Source organism: Anopheles coustani, chromosome 2 (genome assembly GCF_943734705.1).
Source record: "Anopheles coustani chromosome 2, idAnoCousDA_361_x.2, whole genome shotgun sequence".
Classification (NCBI taxonomy): Eukaryota; Metazoa; Arthropoda; class Insecta; order Diptera; family Culicidae; genus Anopheles; species Anopheles coustani.
In genome coordinates this window covers 71,837,259-71,849,405 of record NC_071289.1, presented here as the reverse complement: position 1 = coordinate 71,849,405, position 12,147 = coordinate 71,837,259, and the positions used below count along the sequence as shown (strand labels likewise).

At 48.8% G+C, this 12,147-nt stretch overlaps 1 protein-coding gene across 1 annotated transcript in view; it reads left to right on the top strand.

The window, feature by feature from the left end:
* The first annotated feature begins 794 nt into the window (after positions 1–794).
* LOC131266931 (paramyosin, long form) overlaps positions 795–12,147 on the top strand; it is a 16,185-nt gene continuing 4,832 nt past the window's right edge. Inside the window, exons 1-7 of the mRNA XM_058269628.1 lie at positions 795–856; positions 1,610–1,834; positions 3,080–3,136; positions 5,512–5,598; positions 5,674–5,840; positions 6,883–7,882; positions 7,963–8,075. Of these exons, the coding sequence (XP_058125611.1) occupies positions 1,715–1,834; positions 3,080–3,136; positions 5,512–5,598; positions 5,674–5,840; positions 6,883–7,882; positions 7,963–8,075 (1,544 nt within the window). The 5' untranslated portion in view covers positions 795–856; positions 1,610–1,714. The remainder of the gene's footprint in view (positions 857–1,609; positions 1,835–3,079; positions 3,137–5,511; positions 5,599–5,673; positions 5,841–6,882; positions 7,883–7,962; positions 8,076–12,147) is intronic.

Genomic DNA, 12,147 nt, shown 5'->3' with positions numbered 1-12,147 from the left:
AGCAGCGTGAAGCAGACCTGGGTCCACCAACAAAGTGTGAAAGCTCTCCTACGAACCTCGGAAACCCTAATTATTCATGCATAGAGCAAGAGAGAGATAGAGAGAGCACTGCTGATTCTGCACATTTAATAAACCAGCTCATTAGTCACTGAACTGAAGCGTTTCTCAGTCACCGTCGAGTATATGGGCGATAAACAACCCGTGTATGTGTGTGCGTGTGTGTGTACACCAGGGATGTACTTGAGACGTCCGGTAGTGCCAACATCAACAGGAAAGCATCCGCATGATTCAATTCATCAATGGTTCAAATATTATTGTTGTCCTACTTACGGGGGCGCTTTGCCCTGCAGCGCACACCAATGGAGCCGCGCTTGAAGTGGCCAACAACCAACCAACACACGCACAACCGAGCGATGCAACAGTGGGAAAAATACCGCCATGTTGGACTTTGGGTTACGAACAATTTTCCGAATATTTCCACTGGTCAGTGCCGACCGACGGCGGTTTTGGGTAAAGTGCGCTCTTCCGCCATTTGTAGCGCGGTTTTCGCTGAAGCTCGTAACATTTGTACACTAAAAAGGGACACTACCACCACCCAAGTGGATAGTATTAGGGTAGTAAAATCCACCGCCAGAGCAAACAGGATCCTGGCAGCCTTTTAAAGCACATGGGAAAAGAAAACGTGCTTTTTTAGAAAGGGGAATCGATGCCCGAATTCCTTCCCACCGAATGACGCCATCCGCCATCTCAAGGGACGGCTTTGCTGCCCCCAATCGTTGGGAGCCGTAGACATGGGAGGTTTTTTCTACCAATAAAAAAAGAGAAAAACAGATAAAATGAAAAATATGAGTAAACCGTGAGTATTTATAAAACAATAAAACAATCCGTGTCCGCGCTAATTTTAACACACCTGACTAACGCGAACGGAACGGTTCGATGCGTGCGCAACACGGTTCGTGGTGTGCGCCGAGCACGGACGACTTTGGGACGCTCCGAAGATCCGACACATTTTTCCAAACCACCGTTCTTCACCCGGGTCTTCCTTCGCGCCGGTGGTTGCCGGGATCCGACGGGTTGCACCATCGACCGCACGGTACTAACCCACCACTACCAGGGCGAGTGTTGGAGTTGGTGCGTTCACACATTCCACAAGTTTGCTCCCGCAGGAGGAACCGCGATGAGCGCGATCTTGCGATCCTCTGCGCAAACGCACTGCTCCCCAAGGCGATTCTCCTTGCCGCCTGGCCAGCGAGTCTTCCTGCAAACACACACACACACACACACACGGACGCTTGGACGGATCCACCGGTGAGAGCGTGTGTGCTCGTGCCCGAACCGAGCGGCCGCGGTTAGTAGATCAGCAACCTTGCTCCGGCATTTATGAAACGCACCGCACCTTAGTGTGCTCCTAACAGTCGGTTCATTCGGTGTTCAGAGTGGATTTTGATCCTGAAGCCTGACTTGCCCGGCCTGACCGACCCGTTTTCGCTCGCCGAAATTCTTCTCCGATCCGATCCGAGTGCGTGAGTGTGTGTGCGTGTGTGCGCGCGTGTGTATTTGAGTGCGCGCCGAGGGTGAACCCATTCGAGATTTTCCTTCCCTCCCACAGAGACTCAAAAACCGGGTGACTGCCGAGTACGCGTCAGCCCGCTGAAGTTCCGCGCGATCAGTGTGTTTTCCGTGTGTGTGCCCGAAGGTAGCAGAGGAGAGCAAAATGTCGTCGTCCGCCGTGACCACCAAAACGTCCAAGTACACCTACCGCTCGACCGGAGGTGGTACCGCCGATGTCAGCATCGAGTACAGTGCTGACCTGAGCGCCCTGTCCCGACTGGAGGTGAGTTTTCCGGGCCCGGCTGCTGGAACTGGAACTGGTGGTTGCGGTGCAAGCGGAGTCGAGTCACACTACGAACGAGCCGCACTGGGCTACGGAACGGAAACGCCACAGAAACATACCACACTACTCTACACTTGTGACTGAAACCATTTCGGTTGACATGCAATTCTGGAGAAAAACTTACCCACGAAAAAACAAAAGAAACATTGTCCCTTCAATTTTGCACACAGTATTACGTAACTCTTGTGAGCTCCAATCTAGTAGGCAAAGTCATTTAGTTTACCATAAAATTATAGCACCTGCTTTGCTACGATCAACTATGTGCCACAATCCTTCTCTATGAGTACTAGATTTGTAGGCTTTCATAATGGCTCCAGCTACATAACGCTATACATCTGCCACATACCGCAGGTAACCACTCAATACTTACACGCCTACACTAGCCGCATATCAGCCACTAAGCTACCACTAAGCACACTCAACCACAAGCCTCTTTTCCACTAAACACAACCACCCGTTCGAAATCCTTACTCAAGTGTGTTCTATCGAAGCGAACAAAGTAACAACCTCTGAGTGAACCTCCGCTCGGAAGATTCTCGAAAAAAATAAACTTAGTGCAAAGTGTGAAAAGCTATCGCTATCCCGCTGTCTCATACCTGCCTGCCGCTCTATTTCTGCCGATATTGCCGATGAAATGAATGCATCCGCCAAGGGTTTTCAAAGTGGAAAAGTGTGATTGAAAGTTGGAATGGAAAAGAAAAAGAAAAAAAAGGAATAGTTGCTATACCTCGTTAACTTAGCTACCTATTGCAAGCTAACCAACGCCAAATAACCAACGTGTCATCCATCCAGTTGTGCGAGAGAATGGTGTGCCCGTAAGTGTATTTTTGGTGCAAAATGATTCACTTCTGCGAAACAGTGTTACCAACTATTCTGAAATCTAGTGCATGTCAAGAACTAAAGGCCTGAACCCTTATGCAAAATGTCATCGAAGTTGGTTGTGATGCAAAAGATAGAGAAGAAACAGTGCTTGGAAGGGAAAGGTAGTGTAAACCATTGGAGTGGTGAGGCAACGGGAAAACATTGGAATGCTTTGGAACACAAGTGCTTAATCCGGCGTTCAGTGATTGTTGGTAGTGTGACTCGGTTCAAACTTGCACCATGCGTAACGGGAACCTAAATCAATCCACATTTGCGCACCTCTGCTCAGCCCTCTAAGATCTCTACGGTCTCATCTGTTTTCAGGACAAAATCCGTCTCCTGCAGGAGGATCTGGAGTCGGAGCGTGGTCTTCGCCAGAGGGTAAGTAAAAGTGTCTTTTGTAGTTTTAGAACAAGCAAGTCATCAGGCTCATGAAGTTCATATTTAATTGAGTTCTATAGACCAAAGTAAGTTGGTTCAAATAAGCAACCTAAATTACTGTATGATACTCCTCCAATATCCGTGAACCAATAATTTTACCGGAGTACTAAAAGTTTTAGGTCACATTTTAAAAATAAGCCTCTCACATCCGATCGATGCCCGACGATCACTTACGTCCATTTAGGCGATCGGTTCCTCTTTTCTTTCCACACGTCATAGGCCGCACTTCCGGCATCGGTGTGTGACCGAACGGGACCACGAGTGCAAAGTTTTACGCCTCGTCGTGACATCTGCCCGCCCCTGCCTGTCACTCGCGAGCTGCTCATTTGAAGTCCCGCACCGGCCCGTCACCTCCGCCCGCCTCGAACCTCGCGTGCAAAACACACAGTGGCACTAACCTTGGCAGGCCGTATTTCGTCTTTTGCGGCCGGCGGCAGTGATTGGCAGGCCCTAGGTTTAAAGTTAAATCCTCCCGAAAGAGTGTTCCTTCGCGTGAAGTGAAGTCAATTACATCATCCCAGAGCCGTTCCACATCTTCAGCCGTTCCTCGTTCAGCGGGAGGTTCCGTTGGATCGTCGTCGTCGGGAGGATTCTTGTGCCGCTTCCCGGGCGGGTTCGGGGGGGGGGGGAAATGGGTTGCAAATGTTGGTTCGGTATCGCATCCATTGCGAGCCGTTTTTGCTCGGCGAGCTCTAAAAATAGTTATCGCTCCGGCGATCGTACGGAGAAGGTGGTTTTTAGAAACCGTTTTCGTGCAAGGTGCGTACCACGTCGTCATATCTGTGTCCGTCCGTGGCACGATACATGGGTGTATGTGTGTATGTGTGTGTGTTAGTGTTTTGCATTTTCCCCCAAAACGGCGAAACTGAGGGGGTAAACTTGCCTTTCACGAAGAGTCTGATGTCGCTATGCTTAGTGAACTTGGAGCGGGAACTTGAATCTCGAATCCAATTGTTCGAACACTCGCCTCAGAAACCCACCTCAGAAGTGCGTTTGCGTAGTCCTTAGTGGCGTATGTTTCAAAGGGCGCCGCAACTGCTTGAACCGATTGCAATCTGCGCATCTGTAGGCCGGTGCATCTCGGATTCGAGACATTTCGCATCCCCTCTTTGCGCATTCCGCAGAGGGCAACTATTTGACGGTGGCGCGTGTGCCATCAACTGCGAAGAAAGTGTTTGGTCCGAAGTGCGAGCTCGGGCGAATCGTCGGGTCGTACGCGATTTTATGAATCAGGCCTTGCCTGTCGTTTGTTGGTTGGTAATAAAATTATCGTCAAACCAACAAACGGAAGATCGTATCTCTACTTCTTGGGAGTTTTTTTTTATGACCGATGACTAAACGGCACCTATATAGATCAAAACACATCTTCACATCCCCCACAACGTTTAGAGAAATTGCAATCGTCTGGCATAAATTTTAATTTGATGACGGAAACAACCACCACCGGACCGTTTCAACATTTTTACCTTTTGCTTTCGCCACCGTTCCAAACGGTCATTTCATTTCCGCACCTCCCCCTTCGCTGGTGCGTGCTTGAGAGTTTCCCCCTCCTTCCATATTCCATCACGAAGGATGCCGTGGCCTTACTGCGCTCGAAATTCCTGCATCAATGTACACCCATCTATCCCGAACACCTATGGCCGGTCTCTACGTTTGCTAAAAATAGAGCACCTCCTTCGGACGATTGGCGCAACTTACCTGACACGGTTACGTTCCCTCACCGGTTTCGGAAGCTGGTGCACGGAGGTGCTTTGGCATGCCTTTTATTTTTGCTCGTTGCTGACTGGTTTTATGAGGCAAAATTTTTGCAAAAACCATTCACGCATGTACGATTTTATGAGCGGCGCGTTTGCAGCGTTTCGCTGTTACGGTTGCAATAATTTATGCCAAACGGAATGGCCTGGAAAACACACACACAGGGGAGCCGATTCGGAGCGCTCGTTAGGAATGTACTGCTTGATGTTACTGCATTCGACTGTTTGAAAACAAACAAGAAATGTTTTGGAGGGCCATGAAATAGTTTACCTCACTATCGAAAGATGCACCGAAACTCGGAAAAGTGGAATTTATTTTAGTTTTCATGAGACTCAAAAACACTAATATTTAGAAATCTGAGTTCTTTCCAGTCTGCGTTCATTGTTGAGAGGAAGATATTTAAGAATGTGATTCTTGTTTCTTCTTGAGCACTTCTATCTTCAAGAAACCGTACGAACCCATTATCCATTTCCATTTTTTCATCTACTAGATGATACTTTTTAATTAACTTGTTCTTATTTATCATGAAAAATCTCAAACTTTGTTTTCTCATGTTTTAGATTGAACGTGAGAAGGCCGATCTCAGCGTGCAGGTGATCCAGCTGTCGGAGCGCCTCGAGGAAGCCGAAGGTGGTGCTGAGGGTCAGGTAACTATCAATAAAACATGTCGAAACTTCCAAGACTCCGCTCCACTGATTCTCTAACTTCGTAACCAATTACAGCTGGAGATCAACCGCAAGCGGGATGCCGAGCTAGCTAAGCTGCGCAAGCTGCTGGAGGATGTGCACCTGGAGTCGGAGGAGACCGCTCACATCCTGAAGCGCAAGCATCAGGAAATCGTCAACGATTTCAACGAACAGATCGAGACTTTGACCAAGTCGAGACAGAGGTAAAAGAGGGGCCTTTAATGATTGTTTTAATTATGGCAATTTTAAATTGTTCCCAAAACATTCCAAAATGCATGACATAAAGAAAAGACTCAGGTGATCCAATGCAGGATGGGAAGTTAAATGGTTGCCCCCCTTACGCCATCCAATATGTTGGCAGTGTGATGCGGATTTTTCCACCGTTCTCATCTCACACTTTTGAAACGCTCGGGTTTTCCTTTCCCGACGAGCGGGAATCTACACTTCGACAAACGCCCACTTCGACTCGCCCACCACTCGAGTGGCCACTTTGCCGGTGATGATTAAGGCGGACGATTCATCACCCGCCTTCCGCGTGTCCCCCGTTCCCCGCACGCCGACGATCTTTTGCTATTTTTCATCGGAGTTTAGCTTTTCCTCCCGAACGGTTTGCGCACGTCACGCGGACCCGTTGCAACCCGTTTAGGGGCCGGCGCGCCAACTCTCGGTGGTGCGAGATCACATAACTGCCAACTACCGCCAGCGCGCGGTATTAAAGTTGTCCATATGGGTTTGCTCATTCAGTTGTCTCAGCTCCTGCGCGGCCAAACTTGTGCCACGTAACTTGTGAAACGAATGCCGATGACGATGTTGATGATGATGATGATGATGATGGTGGTGAATCGGCGCAATCATTCCGTCGGTATGTAAACAGAGCGAGCTGGCCGAGCCGAGGGAACCGTACGTCCCGGTCAGACACCGAAAGCCGGTGACAGGTTTCGGGGCTGGCGATCTATTTTAAGCGCTCGCGAACAGTGTGTGTTGCTTAAGTCCGGCGGCCCCAAAATGTCGAGAGCAAGCGCAACGTTCCACAAGCACTCCGCACACACACACGCACACTTATTGGGCCGTAAGGTGGCTTAACGGCATTCCTTTCCGTCTTTGGATCACCTGTTGTTTTTTCGCACCTTTCCCTTACGGGAGGGAATAATTTAGAGTCCTGTTCCACGCGAACTATGCGTGCCGTGGTTGATATGCCAATCGCACCGAGTTAATACCTCCTCCATCTTGTCACCATCGCCACAGAATCGAGAAGGAGAAGTCGAAGCTGCAGGCAGAAATCTACGAGCTGCTGTCCCAGGTCGAGAGCGTCTCGAAGGACAAACAGATCAGCATCAAGACGATCGAGAAGCTGGAGGTGCAGGTGACCGAGCTGAACATCCGCATCGAGGAGCTGAACCGTACGATCGTGGACATTAGCTCGCACAAGACGCGCCTGTCGCAGGAGAACATCGATCTGGTGAAGAGCGTCCAGGACCTGAAGCTGAGCGTCGAGAGCATCTCGTACTCGAAGACGCAGCTGAACTTGCAGCTCGACGAGGCGAGACGCCGCCTGGAGGAGGATGACCGCCGCCGCTCGATGCTCGAGTCCAGCCTGCACCAGGTCGAGACGGAGCTGGAGTCGATCCGGCTGCAGCTGGAGGAGGAGTCCGAGGCCCGCCTGGACCTGGAGCGTCAGCTGGTCAAGGCGAACGGTGAGGCCGGCACGTTCAAGTCCAAGTATGAGGCGGAGTGCATGGCCCGCGTCGAGGAGGTGGAGGAGATCCGCCGCAAGTACACCGTGCGCATCACCGAGTCGGAGGAGCACATCGAGTCGCTCCAGGCCCGCCTGAGCAAGCTGGAGAAGGAGAAGAGCCGGATGCAGAGCGAGATCGAGGTGCTGATCATCGACCTGGAGCGCGCCAACAACGGCATCCGCGAGTACACCAAGCGCATCGAGGTACTGGAGCGTACCAACATCGAGATCAAGACCCGCCTGGAGGAGACGATCGCCCTGTACGACCAGTCGCAGCGCGACCTGCGCCAGAAGACCACCGACTTCCAGCGCCTGTCGCAGGAGTTGGACAAGACCCGCGAGCAGAACAGCCAGCTCGGACGCGACAACAACAAGCTGCAGAACGACCTGCACGAGTCGCGCAGCACCGTCACCGAGCTGACGCGCCGCCTTCACGAGTATGAAGTCGAGCTGCGTCGTCTGGAGAACGAGCGTGAGGAGCTGACCGCAGCCTACAAGGAAGCCGAAGCCGTGAGTACCCGATCGCCGAGCGGCGAACGTCACCCTCAGAGCCTTACTAACCGCACACTTGTTTTCCTTCCATCTGGCAGGGCCGCAAAGCTGAGGAGAAGCGTGCCCAAGCCCTCTCGGCCGAGTACGGACAGTTCCGTCACGACACCGAGCGCCGCCTGTTGGAGAAGGACGAAGAGATCGAATCCATTCGGTGAGTACCCATCCGTGGTTAAATGTTAATTAGGAAACGAACCGTAAACAATAACGGTTGCCGGCGTAGTGAGTAAGCACCCAATTAGGCAACCACTACCACGAACCTAAAACAGAACAGCTGTCATCCATTCCCGGTTTAAATATCGCTCGCATCTGTTGGTACTTTTAATGAACCGCAGATATGGAATGACAGGCGTTTAATAGCGCGAAAACGTTAGGACAAAAGGTTTCTGGGTCGAACTGACTGACATTCTCTAAATTGGGATGGACAGCATAAGGGAGAGTATGAGAGATATATTTCATGCATTATTGACTATGATACTCGACATAACTTTTACGCTTGCACAAACGACCAGGCGCCTCCATCGATTATGAGCTACCAGGCGCCTCCATCGATTTAGAGCTACCAGGCGCCTCCTTTGATGCGTGACCATTTGATTGATTTGAAAATCGACGTTCGGGTGTTTTTCTGAAACAACTTTTTATGGCATAATCTCAAATGAACTTCTGGTTTTACTAAGAAATAGTTCATGGAATTTAAGACGTGGTAGAAGTAGAGAATTTTTCTCATTGATAAACGTTTACAAAACTAAACTTGAATTGATACGTGACAATTAAAACCTTAACACTATATTTAAACATTAAAAAATTAACTCGTTTGAATTTTAACCGTTTGGAACAATTGCAAAAATCTAGGTAAATTTTTCCTTTCTATTTTACCAATTTGAGGCTCATCTAGTTTATAGTACGGTTACTTTATTTATTCCACAACCTTTTTTAATATAAACTAATAAACTATTTTTGTAAATGTTCTGTGTGTCGCAAAAAGAAATCGTGAAGCGAAACATTTCCAAACGCGCTCGCGTTCAGAACGAATATAGTACGGTTTGTTGACCGCAAGCAGTGAAAGTCAACCGCCTTTGGTCGAATCCCACCCTGCATTCCCTTTTCCGCAGCATCGCACCATCATCATGGGGAATGTACCGAGCTGCACGAGTTTGCATCGAAAATATCTCAACCCTGGGTGCACGTTTTCTTCGCTCGTACTTGAGCGGGATCGCGAGTGGCGTAACAGCGAAAAGCACATTTCCGGTGGTTCTAAGCTCTCGTTATCGCGCCCTCTTGCTCGCGTTGCTACATTCTAAGCACAAATAGTCACCGGCAAGCAATGGTTTGCCAAGTGCCACTGGTACTTGGCGTTATCTCATTTACGATTGCGATCGATCCCTTTCGCTCGAATCGAAAGTTGTTTATCGATTGCTTTCGAACGGCGTTGCCCTTCCCAATGTTTGTCGCTCTGTCGATCAGTCGATGACCGGCCAAGGTGAAGAGCAGCTCAGTGAACTGGCAGTGATCTTGCTTTCGATCTATTTGCTCTAGAATTTTTCCCACCGTCGAATTACGTCCCGTAAAGTGAATGTGATTTATCGAACCACTTTCAACACTTTGTGCTGTGTAACGTGCGAAAGATTTTTCCATTTTTTCGCTCTTCCTTCGCAATACATTCACCGTTCCGTGCCTTTAATGCGTCCGACGTTTACTAATGGAGATCAATTAACTGGATGCGATCATCAAACTTTACTCGAACAGAAAATCTTGTGCGAAGACACATTTTGTAGACACGGATAGATTGAACGTGCCTAGAGCGATGAGGCAAACCAGAGTTAAGAGGACACGATTTTATTTTATGAGATAGGTGTCAAACGAATTTTGCGACATCGGTGTTAATTTGTTCCCTCGAAGGTGGCAGCTTGCGTCACGAAATACAGGAATACGTCCAGCGTTAACACGTTTGATGATAAATTGGAACGGATGGAAGGTTCAAACGGTTTGATATTTTTAACACGAAACGCCGGAAAATTGTGGATTCTATTTTCGTAGACATTTAAAGCAAAAGTCAAATGGTATTAAGAAGTTCAAAGAGTTCTGATAATTGGATCAGAAAAATTACCATGATGATTGGGAAAAAATAACATAGCTGAATAGAGGGAAACAATAAGACTTTTCATTAATATTTTAAAAGTAGTGATGATGAATTAAATATTTTATTATTGGGAATGTTGATATTTTAATGGCAATGTTGATAGTAATTCAGCATATAACAAATTTAAAAAAAGGAGTGTTTGTTCCTCAGGTTGTTTTAAAGTTTATAGCACTGCATTTAACACAGGTTTTGATGTTTTCTGGCCCAAACTGCTTACAGCAACAGATTTTATAAACATTTATACTTTAAATCATTTTGATCTTGACTGAAAAAAATTCTCTTCAAAATTTTCTTTATTATATAGCAATTAGTTTTCTAATACATTTGAGAACTATGCCACAAAATACTGAAGTATTTTCTTGAGTCAAAGCCTATATCTATGGCTTATACTCATTTTTTTGGTTTAAATAACACAAAAACCGTTGACCGATGATAATTTTAGAAGAGTCAGCACCAAAGCATTTATTGCTTTGAAATCGATTTGTTTCCTTCGGTAGACGCTCGTGAAAACATCACGAAAAAAGACTTTCCGTAGTTAAATATACTTTTGATCTAGATTTTTCTGCTGAGTAATTGACAAAAATACTTGATGGATTAATTCAATTTTAATTTTAGACAGGACCGTACATTGTCCTACTGACATTGCTTTCTTGGTAATTTTGCAACCGAGCAAAACAATCCTCGCGATAATGGCCATTTTGTCGGCACGAGCAAAACGTGTACGCAATAAAACAAGTACCCCGCCGTAATGGTAATGAGCCGATGATATCACTAGGTTGACCAGTTTTCAACCGATCCGCAAACAACACAAGAACAAATATCGCAAACAGTTTGGTACGCATTAATGGCACGATCCGGTGCGTGAATCGCACGCCATCCTAATCATCAACCAGCGCTGCATTGCATTGTCCTTTATCATCGTCCGCTAAAAATACTCCTTTCACCCGATCGTGCTGTTCTATTTCCGAACGCTATCAATGTTGTTTTCGTCGCTTTCGTCACGCTGCGCGATGATGCTTATCGTGGCTTTCTCGATCCCGGTTTCTTTACCCGTTGTCCGTGCCGTGTAGCCGCGGGTGGTTTTCCCCCCACAAACATCGAGTGTTCTGTTGGACGAGGAGAAGACAGAGAGAGAGAGAGAGAGAAAGAGAAAGAGAGAAATAGAAAGAGAAGAGCTAACTGAAAAGACCAAAGTCACCGTCTTGGGAGTAATAAAGCGTACGGACAAAACGAGCAACCTAATTACGCGCAAAGAATCCTCGCGCTGAGAGGCGAAAAAGGCGACCATTCGAGGGTGTGTGTGTGTGTGAGGCCATCGGAAAAATCGGCCGTCTCGCTCGAGCAGATCTGGTGAGGGTTGAGCGGAGATGGCACCACTGATGGCGTTGGACAACCGGTGCGAACGGCGCGAGAGGCTCATCCCCACCCATGTGTACCAGGGCAACTACGGGCACGCGATGCACTACTACCAGCCCATGATCGACTTTCTCGACGCGAGGAGTGCGAGTGGCCCCGGCGAGCCGCCGCTGCCCGATCCCCGGTGCCCTTATCTGCCGTACTCGGAGGAGCGCGGCCTGAACCGCTATCACACCGGCTACTTCCACTTCCGCCCGTACACCGACGGCGAGGTGGTGCGGCTGACGGAGCAGGCGGTCGCGACGGCGGAACGGTACCTGCCCGACTACCGGTTCGACATAAAGCGCTCGGTGCTCAGTTTGACCGCGACTGCCGACGCAGCTAGGCTCAAGAAGCACGTACCCGCGGACAGTGTGATCGAACGTTACGAGCGCAAGGTAGCCGCACGGAGAGCCCAGGACAACGCGGACGAACGACGCACCAGGATGGCACTGCAGAAGCGCACCCAGTTCTACGGCGACCTCAAGTCGGGTGAGGAGCTGTCGCCGCAGCTGAAGAAGGCGATCAAGGGCAAGTCGGCCGACCAGATCAAGAACATCTTGCTGAACGAGTCGCGCCGGTCGCGCGAGTCCGAGGAGCGCTCCCAGAGCCAGTTCAACAGCCGGTTCTCGTCGACGGTGACCCGCCAGCAGGTGGGCAGCCGGGCGAACAGTGAGGTGCGGTACATCGT